Source organism: Camelina sativa, chromosome 4, assembly GCF_000633955.1.
Source record: "Camelina sativa cultivar DH55 chromosome 4, Cs, whole genome shotgun sequence".
In the NCBI taxonomy this organism is placed as follows: domain Eukaryota; kingdom Viridiplantae; phylum Streptophyta; class Magnoliopsida; order Brassicales; family Brassicaceae; genus Camelina; species Camelina sativa.
In genome coordinates, this window is record NC_025688.1 from 14,303,487 (window position 1) to 14,324,925 (window position 21,439).

General features: G+C 34.2%; 2 protein-coding genes across 2 annotated transcripts; one reads left to right on the top strand and one right to left on the bottom strand.

Moving 5' to 3' along the window:
- Nucleotides 6,460–9,602, bottom strand: LOC104783865. The gene is made up of 3 exons (XM_010508968.1): nucleotides 8,985–9,602; nucleotides 6,823–7,576; nucleotides 6,460–6,483 (listed from the first exon to the last, which is right to left on the bottom strand). Exons 1-3 carry the CDS (start codon nucleotides 9,206–9,208, stop codon nucleotides 6,460–6,462), a joined length of 1,002 nt encoding a protein of 333 aa, XP_010507270.1. The 5' UTR covers nucleotides 9,209–9,602.
- On the top strand, nucleotides 13,793–21,414 carry LOC104783866. The gene is given in 3 exon segments (XM_019244134.1): nucleotides 13,793–13,855; nucleotides 20,707–20,887; nucleotides 20,890–21,414. Coding segments are annotated over 3 exon segments (417 nt in total). The 3' UTR covers nucleotides 21,063–21,414.

Genomic DNA, 21,439 nt, shown 5'->3' on the forward strand with positions numbered 1-21,439 from the left:
CTAAATCTATAGAGTTCTAAATGTTGAACATGATGGTAAAGATTTTTTTTGAGAAAATTTAAAAAATAATATTGGATAAATTTTAAAACTTATCTCTAATTTTTTAGGAGACTTCGTCTACATTGTTTTTCAGAAAAAATGATTTACATAGATGAATTAATGTAATCGTTATACAACTGGCTTCAGAGCTATGGTGGAGGTGAAAAACAACCTGAGTAAAATATTTGAATTTAAACCAAACTTTGCTAACAAATGAGCAACATAGAAGGTATGAGCATGAAAACATCAATGAAGTGAGGTCGAAGCAGAAGTTGGGAAAATGATAAATAAATATAGAGAGAGCCATAACTAACTTCCTAGAGAATACGCTATGCGCGGTTTATTTTAAATTTTTATTTCTGAAAAATTAAGACGATGATAAACTGTTAGGCTATTTTGTTTCGTATTTTTTTGTTTTTGTTAACGATATAGGCTAGTTTGAGTTCTTTCTTTGGCTTTTGTTCACCATTCAACCAAGAATAAGAAATTATATTAGTTTGCTGAGTTCCTGACTTGTAAATTTTAATGTCTATATATATTCATTTAAGACATTCAGTTCAAAATATATCTTGTAAAGCTTATATACAGAGTGGTAATATTTTTTTTCATGATGAGAAATGAATTAAATTACTTTTTGTTTTCTTTGGATAATATTGTGCGTGTGACTGATTAAAAGTATGAGTAACATGCTTAAACTTAAAAAGTATGGCATCTTAACTTTGTACAATTACTTACTAATCGATCCCGGAGAATAATAATACATGTTTTCATGTGACAAATGAATTGCTAAACACACCACCTCCCTCACATTCGTATTCTTGTCATTCACGTGGTTATTTGTAAAATGAAATATTTTCACTGTAAATGCTCTAATCTACTATATTTTACAAAATAAAATTAAAAAAACACTTTCATTCTCTCCTGAATCGCCAGCCTTTTGCTAACACACCATCTCCCTCACAGTCTTTTGTCTCATGAATTGATCATCATCAGCTTTAGATTTCATGTTACTCACCTTGGGTACTTCCTCCTGTCAATACTTAGATTTCATGTTGCTCAGCTTAGATTTCTATATAAGCACTCCTTTGCTATATACATACATGAATGGAGGCACTAAAGAACAAAATAAAAACCTCACAACACAAAAGATCTTCCCTACAATAGTTTGCACTCCTTTGCTATATACATACATGAATGGAGGGAGGCACTAAAGAACAAAATAAAAACCTCACAACACAAAAGATCTCAAAAATTTGCCTACAATTTTTTTTCTTTAAGAAAACCTCAGATATACACACAATTACACATAAGTATCAATCTCCGGGTACGTACCTTGCCTCGAGGAATTCAACTATAGTGAGTAATATACGTTCCTGATGCAATATTAAAGCTTAAATATTATGACCTTCGATAGTTAACCCATTGAAGAGAAATAAATTTACATATTTACCAAATATTGGAGGCAAAGATTATAAAGTTGCGCCATTAATAATTAGAAAAGAGATAATCGACGACATGTTTGATAAGAGCATTGCTTCATTTGGCGTAGCCACCTCCTTCACTTGCACAACCAGATCCTTGACGGCCTGACCATCACATTCTTTTAATCACCTCGTTTAAAAAATATGATCCTAAATCAGTAAATTGTATTCCATCCATGGGTATACGATTCAAGAAGGGTAACTGCGTCTCTTTACAACCATATATCTTCTACATGCATACATGACGTCTCTTCATAAGGTGATCAATGGATGCCTCATAAAGAAGATTAATGTCATTCTCAGAACAGTCTTTGTTATGCAAGTCTGAAGAACAAAAAAAAAAACAATTCGCTTCCTCAGCTTAAGAACACCAACTCTCCAATGAGTTTATCAAACAATTACAAAATATGCAGGTTTTAAAAAATATATTAACCATTATGAAAGTCCTGCATGCCCTTGTTTCTTAGTCAATGACTATTAGTCAATAATTAAGCACTTGACAGGTTATGTGTACAAATCTTGGCAACCATGCTAAATTCCTAGCAAAGATGATGGTGTACGAAAACAAATTGTTCCTTAATTTCCCTAAGCATACCTAATATTCTGGCTTAAATTGAAACAAAAAAACGCAACACTAATTTGAGGATAGTATGAAGGCAGATGGAACATACTCAATGGAGAGATCCAATGTCACTAAAAGGCTTAAGGCGAGGAAAATGAAAAAAAAAACCCTTGACAAAGGAGGGAGATTTTCGCCGAAGAATCAGACGTAGCCCTCGTACCTAGGTTGAATGGGATTGAATTTATAGATAGTAGAGTAGAGGAAAGTGATACTTTCAATAGATTTAGTTTAGAAGCTGGTACCTGAGACTTCCGCACTTGTTTGTTGTTGAAGATTTGTTGATAACCCATTGATTCATACTTATTTGAAACAGATTCTTCCCCGTGGTTTGAAAGAAATGATGACATAACAGAGTTGAACATAATTCCATTGATACGAAGATAAAGTGTTAACCTATGCTCTTCAAATTCTCCTACGTTTAAGATCCAGGCGACGGAACAGAAGAAAATTGTCAGGCTCTCTAAAAAGTATATTGAGTTATAGGAAGAGGGAACGTCTTCAGTTATACTAAGACCATCTCCAATGGTTTTCCCTATTTTTTTCCTCTATAATAGAGATCTTTATAATAGAGGTGAGTTTTACTCCAACCCACCTCTATTCTCATTTCCTCTATTTTAGAGGAACCGTTTGTAGAAAAAAATAGAGTTCCTCTATAAATAGAGGAAAAAATAGCAATCTCTATTTTAGAGGTGAAAAAAGAGGTGGATTGCAGCAAAATCCACCTCTATTATAGAGGAAAAAATAGAGGATCATTGGAAATGCTCTAAGACGGAGCATCCTTGAAAACCTAGAAGTACATAACTCAGCTAACGTGGCATCATAAGTTTTTTTTTTCTTTTATTGCGAATGTAGAACCTGACGTGGCAGCTATAGGAGGATGAATAAAAATGTTAATGTGGACACTCTCAAAAGGCTCAAAATGTCAAAAATATGGGTTTATTTCGAAAATATGGGCTTATTTCGAAAATATGGACTTATTAAACAGAGAGATATGCTGACGTGGCAGCACCAGTAGTGAAGAAAGTGAACTTTATATATACTAGGTTAATACCCGCGCTATGCAGCGAGTTGTTTTTTCAATATAACTATCACTTATTTACTATGAAATTGTCGTCTCAGTTGAATTATGTTAGCTTATTTAAGCTTTGGTTTACTTTTTGGGATAGCTTACTATAAATAAATTCATTTTTATGATACACTCCAGATAACAATATTCTTTTTAATATGCCTTCGTATACCACCATATTTCAAAAGACTGGTGATATAATACATATATACACGGTATACCCGTATATTTATATAGAATACTTGTATCTCGAGAGTCTTTTAGTACATGGGGACACCTTTATGATACAATGATACAAGTGAATCTTTAGACCATCTCCATTGATAAGTTTCTTCCCAAGTTGCTAAATGAAATTTTAACTACAAAAAGGTACAATTTCTTAAGCTAAGAACTTTTAAAACATTAAGGAAAATATATGCCTCCATTGATAAATTTATAAAGAAGTTTCTTAACAATCCTTTTTGAAACAAAAAACAAGAAAACTTGTTTTACACACCATGCATGACACAAACTCAAATTAAATAAACTATTAAACTTAATGGTAATGCTCTCAGCGCGCTGAGTAGAAGAACACCCAGAAACCTTTCTCGTTCACACCTTGAAGGCCTTGAAGCACAAGATCAGTAACTACGGCTCTGTAGTGACCAAGAACAACAAGAGACATACCAGTTACGTTCAGCATCTGAACTTTCACTTTCGTCAAGTACGAACCAGCTTGAGCCAAGAGGAGGGCAACACCTTGATAACAAAGACATGTCCACAAAACGCAAGAAACTCACATAATAGAGAGAAAAAGCAATCAGACCATACTATAACATAAGCAGAAAAAACAGAGAGACAACCATTGATCACAGACCATAACACAAATTCACCAAGAAAACAAAAACACAAACATTGATAACTGATCATAGACCATAACCATCAATCTCATAAACATTAGACCAAAACAAAAACACTGATAATTGATCACAGACCATAACGCAAACCCATAACAGCTTTAAAAGAGCATAACACAAACTTGATCATTGATAACAGAAGATAACACAAACTGATTCAAGCTTTAGAAGAACATAAACACAAACATTGATCAAGAACATAAACACAAACATTGATCAAGAACAGAAACACAGTATCTCTATTTCAATATCTCTACCATCTGTTGCAAGTTTTCCAATTAATCTCACAAAAAAACAGAGAAAAAAAGGATCAAAATCAATCAAACTAATTTTACTAATATCAATACCCAAATCATAAAACCCTAAATTTGCTAAACATCAAATCCTAATTCAAANAAGCAATCAGACCATACTATAACATAAGCAGAAAAAACAGAGAGACAACCATTGATCACAGACCATAACACAAATTCACCAAGAAAACAAAAACACAAACATTGATAACTGATCATAGACCATAACCATCAATCTCATAAACATTAGACCAAAACAAAAACACTGATAATTGATCACAGACCATAACGCAAACCCATAACAGCTTTAAAAGAGCATAACACAAACTTGATCATTGATAACAGAAGATAACACAAACTGATTCAAGCTTTAGAAGAACATAAACACAAACATTGATCAAGAACATAAACACAAACATTGATCAAGAACAGAAACACAGTATCTCTATTTCAATATCTCTACCATCTGTTGCAAGTTTTCCAATTAATCTCACAAAAAAACAGAGAAAAAAAGGATCAAAATCAATCAAACTAATTTTACTAATATCAATACCCAAATCATAAAACCCTAAATTTGCTAAACATCAAATCCTAATTCAAAAGACATCAATATAACCCTAAATCAACACGATCTTCACTTCAAACTTCAGAGAGATGCGTACCATGGGAACAAAATTAGAGCATCCTTGAACCAAACACATAGATTAGATATTGAGAACGGTAAATATATCTGAAAGGATTGTTTGTTTTAATATTTTTAATTCAAATATCAAAACAATTAAGTAACAGTTTTGATCGATATGCTTTCAGTTTCAGAAATCAGGAACAATTGAATCACACCAAATTAAGTTTAATCGATGTAACCGAATCGGTTTGCTTCAAACTAAACCGAAATTGTAGTAATTTCTTCTTTTTCTTTTTTTGTCTAGTGGTATGAGAAGAACAACAAATCCAGAAAATTATGTGACGTGGCAAAGAAAAAGCTGATCTGTTATAATTTTATTGGTTAATGATTTTAACTGATGTGTCAATACCAGATTAAAAGTTGAGGTTGAAGTGTCATACTATAGATACATTTAATTATGACAATTAGTGGACTAAGCGACTAACTCAGTGAGTATGTACTATGTATGATATATGAATTCAACCCCATTCATCAGAGACTAACCAAAATAGTTCTCCATCTGTCGGAATGAAAGTGACTCCCATCTGCACTTTTCCATATTATTTTTTGGATTACATTTCTATCAAAACGTACAAGTCAAAGGATCACTGGTAAGTTTAATTCTTACAACCTTCATGTTTGGAAAATAATTAAGAGAGACGGAAGAGGTAAGAGTTACATAAAAGAGAGCACCAACCTAATTAAAGAGTAGCGATGGTAAGGGTGTCACATCTACCATCATGTCACATCTTGTTGATGATAAGAGAATTTACGAAAACAAAGACTGGATTTACAATGCCAAGTAAAGGAATGAATATATATCGCAGATTCTCCGCAAATAAACACCACACGAAAAATACATAACTTAAGCAATGCAACATCATCTGTTTTGTTTTAACATCTAATCGAATATTCAAAAAATATCAAAATATAAAATCTACACATTGAGACGATTGCTCCATTGAGAATTGAGACATTAACGTTACAAAAATATGGCAGGCCTGAAAAGTGAACCATAACAACTAAAATAGTTGAACAAATTCCAAATATATTGATCTGAAAAGGGGCAATTGAACAGGTTTTTTTACATAGAGAAGCGTTAATTCAGAGGGCTAAACAAAGAGAAGCGACGATTTGGGGAAGGAAGAGAAATGCCTTTTCATTTAATAAATTAATGACATCAGCTTAGATCTAAACCGTTGGATAAGAAAATAAAATAATTTTATCCGTTGGATTATAAAGATGACGTCAGCAGTCCCTAAAAAACGAGTTTGCTATTATATATAGATTGTAGGCCTCAGATTAAGGCTTTTTAAGTGGGTGGGCAATTTTGTAGATGATTTACACTTCAACGGCTGGTTGTTCTTTTGGTTTTGAAGAACCTCTCTCTAACTGAGATTAACTCCATTTCTGCCTCACTTGCTGCAAGACGATTCATTGGAGATTCTTCACAACACCTAAGTTGTTGACTGGTTCTCCCGCTACCTCCCGCAAACACAGCGTTTGCGGGTGGTAGCGGTTGCTAGCGATTGAAACCAATCACATAAAACGCTCTCAATCGCTCCTAATCGTTCCTAACCGCTTCAAACCATTGAATTCTAAAAGCTGCTTCCCACAAGCGTTTGCGGTTGCGGGCGATTGCGGTTGGAACTTTTTTTTATATATAAAAAACTTAAAAGAAATCAATGATAATGAAATTCTTTTGTGTTATATTTTCTATCTAACCATTTTACTCATTAAGGATGGAAGAAAATGAAGTACAGATACGATTACAGAGATTATAAAATAAACAATTAGAAGAAGCCAATGAGAAGCTTCCCCAGCAAGAGAGTAGGGGAAAAGCTTGCAGTAGAGATAGTCCTCTGTGACTACATTCGCCTTGATGCTGGTGACTATATCCTCAAAATGCTCAATATGGTCTAAGGGCTTCTCATGTGGCAGATTCTGGAAAGGTCTTTGTCCAACAAGAGCAAAGTAGGTGGGCTTCAACTCAAAATCATTCCTTGGGAATGGAGGAGGGATAATTGTGGAGCGGTTCTCATAGAACAAGTCTGGTCTGTTGAAGTCCGCAAGAGTCTTAACAAACTCTCCATTGTTGTCCCATCTAGCCTGAAAGTTTTGCTGGTTGTTACCATCCAAATCCGCACCATTCGCACCTGCTCTGGCATTGCGTCGATCGACGTCAATGTTGCGTCGGTCGATGCCTTCTTGGTTGCGTCGATCGATGCCATCATTGCGTTGGTCGACGCAACGTGCATTCTTATCGGCCACGACGAGTTCTTCCTGAATAAACTGTCCTTCAGCATCAAGTTTCTGGCCTTGCTCGTTGCACACATGACCTTCTTGATTCCTCAAAACTCCAGCCTCATCTGGTCTCAATATGATTGGGTTGACCATCTTTGCTGATTTGGCTGTTTTCTTGTTGTCACGCTCTAGTTGTCCTAACTCTTGGTTCGTAAGCTTCACAACTGGACCAGTAGGTTTCTTCCCGGTGTTAGGCTTAGGAGGCATGTACCTGAAACACACAAGAGAAAAGAAAGAAAAGCGTGTGAGTAAAATAGAAAAATAAAAAATTAGACAAAATCAAAGACTTTAATCTAATGGTGAATCAAAAGAGTCTCCGGCAACGGCGCCAAAATTTGATATGCTCAAATTTAAACCTGAGCTACTCTCTCAAATTAAGAGATCAATTGTATTACTTAGGGATCGAATCCACAAAGACTCTAGATTCACACAATAGATTTAGTAATCTTTTGATTATGCTAAACCAAAATGTTGTAATTAAATTGCAAGATTAAAACAGAAAATAAAAGAGTTGTAAAATTCAGAAGGATGAAACGTTAGGCCTATGGAAATTCTCAGAAAATCATGGAAAATCAGATCAATTAATTAAGCAAGCAGAATTTAATAATTAAGCACCGTTCTTGAACTCTAAACACAATTGTAAAATAAATCAGTTCTCACTGCAAATATTATCTAAATTTTAAAACCTGAAAATTCAAATCTCTTTGCAAAATTCAAGTTAAAAACCAGCAATAATATCAAGTTTAGATAAGTTCACAAAATCACTAATTCAAATCTCTTTGCAAAAAGTAATTTTGCTCACCAAAGGTTTTTGTCAGGAAAATCAATTATATTCTCATATCAATCAATAATCCTAAGATCTAAATCCAGATGACTAATCAAATATCTAGCATTAAGAACAACCTATGGTGAAGAACAAGAAAGATAATGAATCTAAACAATTAATCAATCTAACAATCCATGAAATCTCTAATGAAAAACCCTAAACCTAACAAGCAGATCTACTCAGACATAATTGTAAGAACACAAATCATGAATAAAATATATAGCATTAAGAGATTAAAAGAAGAAGAAAAGGAGTTCTGAATCTTCTCTAAAAGAGTCTTTATTCTTCTCTCCAAAAACACTCTAAAATCTCTTAGGGTTTTCTCTCTCAAAAATTGCAGGAAAATAAAAGTTAAGGGCTAAACAATGACCATAAAAATCTTATATATACTAATTTACACGAATGGGGCCTTAATTGCAAATAAGGAAGCTTGGGCAATTTTTGTAAATCTTCTAGAACTTGTGAGAAAACTTCTGAATCGGCTTGTGGCTCCATGTCGATCGATGCCATCATTTGCATCGATCGATGCATACTTCTAAATTCGTCTCTCAACTTCGTAGCTCAGTCTCAATGTTTGATTATGCTCTAAATCTTCCTATTTAGCTCCATTATGTTCCATCCGTGCCAGTGATTATCTAATCCTATAAAGACTCAAAAACAAACTAGAAAACAAATCAAAAGACTCAAAAAACACACTTATGTCATGGCTAAAAACAATTAAAAACCATGATATATCAGGTACTACCAAAAGAGTTATCATCAAGATCAAGTGATAAGAGAAACGAGAGATTACCAACTGAAGGTGATATCACTCCTCCCAATTGCAATCCTCCAAGGTCCAAACCAGTAACTCTTCTTGTGTTTACGGCCACATGTTACCCCCTTCCAGCTGCAGAGAGGGAATGAGTTGTTCCATGAAGACAAGATAGCTCGTTTGTTTTCAGAAACTTGAGACTTGAACTCGAACAACGCTTGCTTATCAATTTCATCAGTAAAACCATGTGCTTCAAGTAGCATGAGAGCACTAAAGCCAAGAAAAAAATACCAGTCGGTAAAAGCTTGTGGTGCTTCTCATTTTTTGCTGGAAAGTGAATATATATATAAGAGACGAAGCAATTGCCAAATGCCTCTAACTTGTAGTGATAATGGAACTGAACTTGAAGCAAAATAATGTACCACAGAGATAACTGCATGAGATTTCCTAAATATTAGTCAAGTATAGTCGACTGCCTAAAAGTACGCAAAAAAAAAAAAAAAAAACATTTTCAGTTGTCTTTAGTACTTTTTCTATAGACATAATGATGTCTGAACATTATTGAAAGCAAGAAAAAGAAAGAGTCTCATGCTTTTTGTTCTCCTTTTATTTTGTTCATGTGTGTGTGTCGGTGAGATGCTTTTGGTGCTTCTCATATTGAACGAGAGTGAAGATAAGAGACGAAGCAAATGCAAAAATAATATATTTTAGTGCGGATAATAAATTGGCTCACAACCCTCTAGAATACGACACACTGAGATGGACTCTTGCCATCTAAGTCAAGTAGTTTTGTCTAAAATTTAAGCGAAACAATTTCAGTAGTCTTTACGAGTTACGACTTTTATTTTGTGTCTACACGATAGACTCTATAGAAATCGTTTATAAATGTAGAAATTGACCAATTTATAAAGTTTCGTGTTATATATTGCCAAAATTCTCATTTGCAAGAAGATAATAAAATTACAAAGAGCATGAAACTTTATTATTCTGATCGAGAATTGTTCTGGATCTTTTTTTGCTATTTCTATGTGAAACAGAGATCAGAACTGTCCAGAGGAGGTTTGAGTTCGGACCGATTATGGAACCATATTGAAAAATAAGGTTTTAGTATAGTACTGTGCGGTGTTTTATGTTATACAAAGGGCAAGTTGTTCTCTAGAGAATTAACGTTTTTTATTTCTTTCTCCAACCCTTGACTCTCTTTGTCGTTTCACTCTCTTCTCCATATTCCCTTCTCGTTATTATGCGTTTCTAAAACTCTTTTCCGTGTTAGTGTTTTGTTCTTGTATTACACTAGAAGCCTTTGCTGCAAATACAGAGCATTGTAGAAAAGAAAAACAGAGAATTACATGAGAGCATGGAAAGCAAGTAAAGAAAACAGTCTCATGCTTCTCATTTTTGTTTCTGAAAGCTTCTCATATTTTCCAGGAAAGTGAATATATAGGAGACGACGCAACTGAAAAATGTCTTTGAACTTGTGGCGATAATGCAACTTGGAGGATTACATTAATGGCTCCCAACCATATAGTGAAAAAGTTGCAAGATTTTTCCATATTCGAATGTTTATTGATGTATTATATATTGCCATGAAAGTCAAGTAGTCAACGGTCTAAAAATTTGAAAAATGCTCGAGTCTTCACGAACTTGTTGTAGACATCGTGGATTTCTAAAGAAATCAACCAATCGACATATTTAATTATTATAATTGCAATGACATTTTAAAATGTGAAAAGAAAAAGAGAAACGTAACCTATTTGTGCTTAGCTGTCTTTTGTATTAGAGTATTTAGGTTAATGATTGGGCTTTATTTGTTGGGCTCCGTTTTCACTTTGTATCTCTCTTTCGTGCCTATTTTGGGCTTAATTAATGAAAGTTTGACGGAAAAAAAAAAACGTAACCAAAGTTTCTTTGGAGTCACTGTCAACGTTTAATTTCCTGGACTGGCAAGGCAATAATTCTGGGACGACATGTTAGGTTTATATGCCTCAAGTAACATTAAGGGAAGCATACTGAAAGAAAGTACAAAAACAGTCTCATGCTTCTGATCATATTTGTAGAATAGTGAATATAAGGGACGAGAAAACCAAAAGCAAAATGTACGTACCTTGTGTGGTGGTAATGCAGCTCAAAGATAACATCATGAGATAGTAAGTAATATATTTGGCTCACAATCACATTAAAAACTTCCAGACCGATCCAAACATACTATATAATTCACTAGAGACTGTTTTTACGTAGAGTCTGTTGGGATACAATCCAAGTCCCACATCTGATGTTTAAAGAGACTATCATTAATATATAAAGGGTTAGGGTCAATCTACTAATTGTCAATTGGTTTTTAGTTAGAAGCCCAAGATAAACCCAAATTTAACATGGTCAACCTTACTAAAAACATACTATATAATTCACTAGTTTTTTTTTTTTATAAATACTCACTCTCGTTGTTTAGAGAGCTTTATGTTGAATGTTGTATAGATCTTCCTGCGTGAGATTTGAGAGTGGTGATTCAGAGAAGATGATACACTGATCATTGCTTTGTACTTCGTTCTTCATTGAGTAATAAAGAGTAATCGTATTGAGATTTAGCTTGAGAGAGGAGATCGCATCTTCAAACTTATCACAGCTCAGAGTTTTCATAATCTGAACTCACTTAGTTCCTCATACGGATCACTGTATCTCTCTTTCTTTTTTCGGTTTAATAATCTTTCTCCACCAGAAATCCTTAGGAGCAGGCTCTTTTGGTCTACAAGTAGAGATGCAGGCTATATATCTCTGTCCACAGTCTCTATAAGACAATGGAACTCTCTCCCATGTCTCTGTTCTTGATATGGCATCAAGAGCCGCTTCTAGCCAAACATCATACACTTGAAACTCTTTACATGTAATCTCCCATTTTCTCTAACTAGAAAACAATAGCTTGAGCGAAGATAATTTAGTTTTTTTCTCTCTCTTTAAGTCATTTAAAGCAGAGAGAGAGGAGGATCTCGTAAAGCCTAGTTGTGTGTGTTGTCGTGATCGCTTCTTTGAGCTACGATGCATAGAAGAAACTTTCTTACGGAAAATTAAAAAAAGACGAAAAGAACCTGAACGCACGCCTCTGTTTTAACAAAACTAAATAAATGCAGGGTGGAAATCATTAACTGGACTGAAGAACAGAACACTAAATTTCCAAATATAGTTGGAAATTTAAAAAAACGTTCATATTCATTTGAAAACTGAGAGTTACTGTAAAGCCGGTAACACATCATATTTTGTCTGCACAAAAAACAAGCATTCATAATTGCAAGCCTTCTAGCTTATGTGTAATAGAGAGAAACATAAACCATACATATGATATAAAATATTACATAGTCTTCAGTATTACGTAATATTTGTAGAGGAAACCATAAACACTTCAACTTCTGGCTGTTCTTCTGGTTTTAAAGAACCTCCTTCTGATTGAGAATAACTCCTTTATTGCTTCACTCATTGTCAACCTATTCGTCGGAAATTCTTCACAACACCTAAGTCCCACCTCCAACACCTTTGTCAAGCATTCTGCAGCAGGGAAACCGACTCTAAGACCCCTGTGAAGAAGCAATCTGTCTACTATGTCCAATACTCTCTCAGGCAACGCCGACTTGGTGTAGCTATGTAAAGTTACATTTCCCCCAAATAACTCATCCGTTGGTCGTTTCCCGGTGAACATTTCTAAAAGGAGAACCCCAAAGCTATACACATCACCATAAATTGATGGTTGTCCTCCCATTCCATATTCTGCACCATAATTCACAGATACAAGCTTGTTATTTGAGAAATAAACTATTTTATTTTATTCAACATTACGTAAGAAAGTGTGATAGGTTTACCTGGTGCAGCATAGCCGATGGTTCCTCTAACGCCGGCCGAGCTGAGTTGGTTGAGGTAAGACTCTTGATCCAAATTATGGAGCAGCCGAGCTAGACCAAAGTCACTAACATGGGCTGTTAGATCAACGTCTAGAAGGACGTTGCTTGGCTTAATATCGCAATGAGCCATAGGGTCATGAGAATTAACATGAAGATAGTCCAAAACAGAAGCCACGTCTATCGCAATGTTAAACCTTTCAAGAAGTGTCAAGGGCCTCGAGGTATCCAAACTTCCATTTGGCTTGAACTCATACACCAGAGCTCTGAATTCATTTCCTTTGGGATCGATGCTCGAACAAGCTGTTACGAGCTTCACAAGGTTGCGATGCCTTACACTCTTTAACGCTTCACATTCTGCGATAAAGCTCTTAGCAGCTCCATGCTTCTTGAGATTTAACACTTTGATGGCAACAGCTCTATTCTCATGGCCGAGGAATGCTTTATACACAACACCAAAGTTCCCTGACCCAATTATATTTCCCATAGAAAACCCACCTGTTGCATTACAAAGCTCCTCGTACCGTACCCTTTCATATAAGGGCAAAATATCCATGGTTTCTCCGTTGCTTGCCCTGTCGTTTTTGCTCTGTTTCTTGAACCAACACAGAAAGACTATAGCCATTATTGAAACTAAAAGCGAAGTCACACCTACCCCGATTCCAATAACTATTTTCTTTCGCATTGAAAAATGTTTTCTTGAATTTTGTTCTCCTTGAAAAGAGCATGGTTTTAGGTGTAGTTCAGGAATGCCGCCACATAGATTTTTGTTTCCAAATACTGAAACTTCGCTAGAGTATAGATATGTTCCTTTAGTTGGAAACTGGCCCCTCAAGATTATTTACAGAGAGATTTAGATACTGAATGAAGGAGAGGTTTACCACATATCCGGGTATAGGGCCAGTGAGATTGTTGTTGGAAAGATCCAGGAATCTGAAGTTCCTCAACCCGCTGAGATCTATGATGGTTCCTTCAAAGAAGTTTCCATTTATTTCAAGCTCTTCCATGCAGAGACAGCTCCTTAAGGTTTGCGGTATGTTTCCTGATAATTGGTTGTGTGAAACATCTAGTTGAACAAGATTGACCAACTTTCCTACTTCTCTTGGGAACTGTCCAGTCAGATTATTATAAGAAATATTTACATAAACCAGAGATGGAACTTCCATGAGCTCCCGAGGTATGGAGCAACTGAGCATGTTGAAATTTAGGCCTGAACAAAATACCCGATCCGAAATATTCGTATTGGAATCGAATCGAAAAATTCCGGTTCGGATCGGGTATGAATCTTCTCCAATATATTAGTTGGTGTTATAACAAGAAGATTAGGGAATTGTTCTCTTGTATTATTAATCTATTCCATAGGATATAACATATATATAGTGTTACAACTTTAGGGTTTTAGGTTATACACCAGATCTACTAATGGGCCGATAATGGACATCTATACAATATAGAATATATTCATAACATTCCCCCTTGGATGACCATTATAAAAATGTAGTCCCAAATGCGCATGTGAGATGCTGCCCCGTTAAAAACCTTACCAGGAAAACCCAATGGGAAAAACCATGGTTAAGGGAAAAAGAGTGCAGCGCGCTTTTACTCCCCCTCATGAGTACATCACTTGAAATCTTTGAGATGATCGATCCAATATAATGAAGTAGCTTCTTAAAAGTAGTGGTTCGAAACGCCTTGGTAAATGGTTCGCCAAATCTTCACTTGAACGAATCTGTAGTGAACGTGTATCGTCGTTCTTCTATTGGTCATGGGTCTCACAAGTGACTCATCTTTATCATTATCTTTGTTTTTCACAATCTCATCAAAGACTTTGAAGATGATAGTCTTTCACCATTGGAATCATAATATTCCTCTTTAGGTGTTTATCTTTCGCGTGTTCTTTTGTTGTCTCGTTAAAAACCTTTTATGGAAAAACCCATTGGGATAAAAACCATGATAAGGGAAAAAAAGTACAACCACGCAAATGATCATATATCTCCCCCTGAAAGCATCATCTTCAGGTTATGAATTATAATCATATATATCATCTTTTCTGAACTGTTAGTAACAGAGCTTTAGTGTACAAAAACACATATGAACATCAGTCCACAATCCTAAGATTTTCTCTTAGCTTGTTCCCAATCCATTTACAATCCATTATGAGATCCATAAGATCAACAATAATGATCCACACTCAGGATTCTCACCTAGAGATAAACTCCCATCATTTTCTCCTCAAAGTTGTCAAAAGTCTATAAAACTTTCTCGCTTTTACAACGTTCTCGAGGGCAATATAATTACTTTAAGAGATAGACTGAATCAAATCTTGCTCTTACTGTCAAAATCATAAGGGATCTAAATTAGTTGCTTCCACCAAAAGAGAGTACATCTCTCATAAGTATTTTATGAGAATCATTGTACTAATATACATACTTTATTTCTCATACAGATCCACTTATGTCTCACTCATTTTACACTTTCAAGTGTAAGGACTACAAGTCCAAATATTATCTTTTTAAGAGACTTAACTATTTCATAGTTACTTCTTTCAATGATTAACCAATCATTCTTTGTGTACACTTTTCAATAAAACTTTCTATTAACCACGGTTTATGATCCTCGATTTTCATCAATAACATTATCAACTGCAACATTGCATGCAAAAATATTTATGACGTCGATTTGCCTTTTGGTTCCTTTTCATTCGAGACATGACTCAACTTGTTGAGATTTCCTTTCATTATGATTCTCAGGTATTTGAATCTCTTTCTTACTCATGTCATATTAATCTCTTCTAGAGATTTTTCATAACTCTTTGCTTCCTCGGTGCCATATTAATTTCTGCTCCTTTTTCTTTTCCGAGGATGCTTATATTTGGAATCATAAGTCTATCACACTTCATGCGATCTTCAGACTTACTAGCAGTTGATCTTATCCTTCTAGGACATTAATATTAATTGGAGCACAGCTGGTATATGTGATTTTTCACTCAAGGTCAGAAAATGGCTTTTGCATGCTTTTAGCATCTTTGCAAACTTTGCCAATAAATTATCTTTTTAATTTCTAGCGCACATTTCAAAGTACGAGGATCAAAATAATTTCTCTCAATATATTTCTTTACCAGCTGTTTATTTTCTCCCCTTCATGTTGGAAAGACTGACTCACTGAAATAACAGTATTTGAATCTCGAGATATTCAATCATCAAGAGAGATCTATATCCAACATATTTCCAACATTCTTTCAAATACCATTTTAATCACTGTGGTGGAGCAACTCAATATTTATAACACATTTAGATGGGATATATCTGGTTTCTCACCCAAACCAATTGTAATGGGGAGTACTCATGATTATTCGTTGGCATGATGCGAATTACTTGACATATAGAGTCATTTATGTCAATTACTTGGCATGGTTTCACCACCATTGTCAATTAACCAAATACTCTCGCAAACTCCATGTTGTAAGTTAATAACAAACATATATAGTGGATGATCAGTCCACAATATCGCTTTGTATACGTACCAGAAAATTGACACTATCCAAATTCATGGGGTCGGTGAAAGCCATATAATCGGCTTGCTTTGTAAAGCAGCACACATAATAAATCACTAAGAAAACTCTTCAGGTTCTCTAGTGAATGTTTTCAGAAATTTCTGATTATTCTTTTGCATCACTACTGAACCGGAATGGTTTAACCGGTCATGCCAAACAATGAGATTTTCACAAAGCATTTTATCTTCTAGATAAAACATGTAATCTCTAAAATATTTATCTTGTCTTGGGTAATACTTATGATTTCAAAGTATTTTCTTTGCTTATTGTCTCAACATGATTACTTTTCAAATTCTCAAGATTTGCTCTTTCATATGAGTAAATAAACTCATTTTCGGTGTCAACATAATCTTAAATTTGTTCCATCACCTCTCTATGTGGGATTCATGAATTCTCCCCCTAGAGATGATGACACTTCATGTCTATCAATCTCGATTTGAATTCCACTTTGTAATCAATAACATTCTCAAATTGGGTAATGTATTATATCTTAGATCCTTTTAACTTTGAGACTAATTGGGAGATTATAACACATAAATATCAAATTGTGTTCCCGTAGATAATAGTATATATACTCTTCAAGAGCTTTCAATATTTTTCTACTACTTCTTAATATTGTAATAGAATAGTGGAAACTGTCTCACACTAATTTATTTCATCGTCATATATAGAATATATGAGATAAGTACAGTTTGTACTTATTATTCACTTCTAGTGGAAAACTAGTCGGACCTCGACTTTATATATACTATCCACATTTATGACCACTTTTATAACAACTTTCTCAACTAATGTCATTAGTGTTGCTTTCTTTTTCTTTGATAACATAATTCACAAAAATAGAGCAAACTAATAGGATGTGATTCATGATCAACATCTCATTATATTACTCATTTACAAATAACAAGATTATAAAATTTTAAATATATATTTTTCACTATATTGTGTCTACATGACAACAATATTTTGTGACTAATAATGTATATATTATATAATATCTTTTCATAAATGATATTATTTTTCTATTATATAATCTTGGTATAATTGGAAAGAAATTAATTTGTATATATTCTTTTATATACTTTTAGTCATTTACTTTTTTTAGATTATTCTAAAGAACAACTGAATTTTTATGGTCATATACTTGGACTTAAACCTCTTCATATAAGTGATGCCAAGAAAATATAATCAATAATCATTATTTAGTAATTTGTTACTAAATTTTCAATTTATTCACCAAACAAAGTTGGATGACATGATTTAAAATATTCCATCATAATAAAATATCTAATTTTGATTAGATTTAAATTTGTGATTAAACAAATAGAATAAATCACAAATATTATAAACAATCATATAAATGAGTGTTAAATAAATATTAAGCATCATTTCTTTTATATATATATTCACCATTTACTAGTTTGAAACTATTATGTCATTAAACTAGATTTTTAATTAATCAACTAACTTTTATAGAAAGTAATATGAAAATATGTTCCAAATTCATGATTATGAAATTTCTATTAATTTTTATAAAAAAAAAAATAGATTTTCATAAGCTATTCACGAAAACATATGGTATGGTGCTTAATAATTAGTTTGCTTAATAGATGGAAGTATGAAAGTAATACTTATCTCGATAAAGATGTGGAGGAGACCGATTGTTTCCTCGACTGAGTAGTTGAAACGATATGCTACGGAAGCGGAGATCTAAACCAAAGACGCGTCTCCAAACAACGTCTATTAATGATTACTTGCTCCATCCTTCGCTTTAAACCGTTTTTGTGAAAGCAAGCTCTGACCAAATAAACCAAACAAACCGAAAATAATATAAATTTGATCTTTATAATCAGCAATAATAATAATCATTAAACATGAGAAGAGATTGGATAATATTCTAGTAAATTTCGGTAAGTAAACAATAGTCTCAATTCACCAAATCAACGATTCATCAATCTAAATAATATAATAACAATAACGCATCATAAAGTAGGCGATCAAACATGACAAACAATAATGTATAGATCTCAATAATGATTAAATCATCAATCGATTTCCATAATATGTTACAATTTCCCAATGAATATTATGAGTAATAGCACTTAGCTTGATTGGAAACGAAACGATGTTAGAAAGTGGAGACGTGTCCGCTGAGGATCTTGGCAGCAATATTTATGACCAACTATTTCCTATCACAAATATATTGAAATATGAATCATTAAACATCAAAAGTGGAACGTCTTTAGATCGAGAGAATTAACCAAACTAAAGCATGATAATATTGACTAGTTGGAATGAAACAATATAATTATATTAAATAAAGCTTCGATCGAAGCATGGTGAAATTCTTAAACATGAGAAGGATACGTATGCTAAATTCTAAACTGATCAATGATTAAAAATAAGGTTACTTATCTTGATGGTAAACGGTGGTGAGACAAAGACGGCGAAGATTGGTTTTTCTCGTATGGTTCGGGTGTTGCGTTTGCTCAGTCGACTAGGGTTTTGACATAATTTTTTTTCTCGTTAAACTCATACGGCTAGAGATTCATGCTGATAACGTGTTATAACAAAAGAATTAGGGAATTATTCTTTTGTATTATTAATCTATTCTATAGAATATAACATATATATAGTGTTACAATTTTAGGGTTTTAGGTTATACACCAGATCTACTAATGGGCCGATAATGGGCATCTATACAATATAGAATATATTCATAACAGTTGGATTTTAATTGTAAATATTTTTGGGTATCGAGTATTACCCGATCCGAACCGATACCCAATTAGTACCCATGTATATTTGAACCTATGTTGTTTATCATTTCACATATGTAATCCTTATGTGTATTTATTAGTTGAGATTGCATTGAAGAAGAAGAATCGTATTTATCAGTTCGTCTCCACACCCCACTACCTATATGGCTATATTTGCGGAATATTTGTTTTTTTTATAAATTCTATAACCCTAATCCACAGTTTGAATCTGGATTCTTTAAATTTCTTCGCTTCTTCTCCTGAATCTCCTCTTTTAGAGACGTTAAAGACTCATTCAAAAGTAAATCCCATTGCTTAGTGAATTCAGTTCATCAATTGACATTAATATTGTATATAAAGTTAACCACGAGAGTTTGATGCATTTAACCACGAGTGTTGTGTACTTTAGTTCATCGATTGATTCTTTAGACTGTATATAGAATTGGTTTAGTTATTTTGGTATGATTTTTTTAGTTATAACTTCATGAAATTTAATATAGTTATTCAATTTATATATAGGGTATTTTAGTTATATATGGGTATTTTGGTTCTAAATGGGTAAAAAATACTTATACCGAACCGAACCTAAAACATATCAGATATATTTTGGTATGTCAATTGATTGGAGAGATTGGCTATGGAAAGAGGTAATTCGCCTCCAAGTCTGTTGTAGCCAACATTCAAAGACTGCAGTTGTGTGCAATTACTTAAACTGCTAAGAAAATCAAGATCTCTCCAGGAGTAACTTCCTAGGGAATTATGACTAGGCACTAGTACTTCCATATTCTTTAGTCTTCCAAAACTTGAAGATATACTTCGTGTCATCTGGTTTTCCGCAATCTCGAAGCGCCGAAGGGAGGTAATATTGGTCAGTGTAACTGGAATTTCCCCTTTGAAATCGTTAAGAGACAAGAATATTTCTTGAATGTTTGGGAAAAGTATATCAATATCAAGTCTAAGTTTACCGGAAAAGGAGTTTTTGGTAATTGATAAAAACAAAAGTGAGGATAGGTTGCAAATAGCATGAGGAAAGATACCCGAAAATCGGGATAAGAATGTTGTCTTTATTCTGAAGCTAGCTTTCCAGGCCACCATTTATATTATTTGGAAGGAAAGGAATGGGAGGATTCACACAGATTCTGCTCGATCACCTTCAACTCTAATCCAGGATGCAAAGACTGTTATTAGATGCCACCTTGACCCCCTATCTCGTGCTCAAGATTACAGTAATCCCTCTACCGTCTCCTTTCTTGCTACTTGGTTCGATCTGTTTCAGTAAGTTTTGGGCCTTCTTCTGTTTCTTCTCCTCTTTTCTTTCTTTCTTTCGTTCTTCTTTCCCCTTTTTCTCTTTCACATGTAAGGTTTGTTTACCTTGTGAGGCCTGTTTGGCTTTTTGGGCTGTAAAGCCTTTGTAATTTCCGATATCTAATGGAAAAGTAAGTATTAAAAAAAAAATAATAAAAAAAAAAAATAAAAAAAATACCCGAAAATTTGTTTGTCGCTAGCTGGAGAAACTTCATCCGCGTCAGTCTGGACATATATTCGGGATCTCTCCTGTCATATAGTTACCCCCGACATCAAGCTTCTGGAGTGATGTTAGGTTCCCAAACGATGCAGGGAACTTCCCATGCAGGTAGTTTCCTTGGAGAGATAAAAGGACAAGCAGAGGAAGTGAACCCAGTTCAGAAGGAACCTCGTGTTCAAGATTGTTATAGGATAGATCATTGGTCAAAAGGGCAGAACAGTTGGATATGCCAAGTGGAATCACACCTCCAAGAATGTTTTTGCTCAGGTTCAAAAATTGAAGCCTGAACAGCTTCCCTACCTCAAGAGGGATACTACCATAGAGAGAGTTGTCTGCGAGACTAAGAGATTTGAGGAAAGAGAGATTACCAATACTGGGCGAGATCACACCGGTTAGTTTCATCCCGCTGAGGTCTAAACCAGTGACTCTCTTGTGTTTGTGACCACACACAACCCCAGTCCACTTGCAGACAGCACAGGAGTCATTCCATGAGGCCAGGACAACTCCGCTGTTCTCTGATAGGTTAGCCTGAAACTCCAGCAGTGCTTGTTTGTCGATCTTATCAGTGAATCTGGATGGCTGACAACAGAAGACAAGAGCATGTAGAGCAAGTAAATGAAATAGCACAAGGCTCATTGAAGGAAGAAACATTTCGAGAAACAAATTTTTACTTTGTGTGCTGAATGCACCAGTCTTATCTTTGTTTGTAGGAAATGAAGACAACTACTAGTGTATTAAAAGGACAGAACCAAAGAAATATGGCAGTAACCATT

What these genes read in the sequence shown, in the direction of transcription:
- LOC104783865 (XM_010508968.1), bottom strand. Translation starts at nt 9,208, where the DNA reads ATGCTACTTGAAGCACATGGTTTTACTGATGAAATTGATAAGCAAGCG. An exon ending in AGTGATATCACCTTCAGTTG is followed by an intron (nt 7,577 to 8,984) that starts GTAATCTCTCGT and finishes TGTGTGTTTCAG; the next exon opens with GTACATGCCTCCTAAGCCTA. An exon ending in TAATCTCTGTAATCGTATCT is followed by an intron (nt 6,484 to 6,822) that starts GTACTTCATTTT and finishes ATCGTCTTGCAG; the next exon opens with CAAGTGAGGCAGAAATGGAG.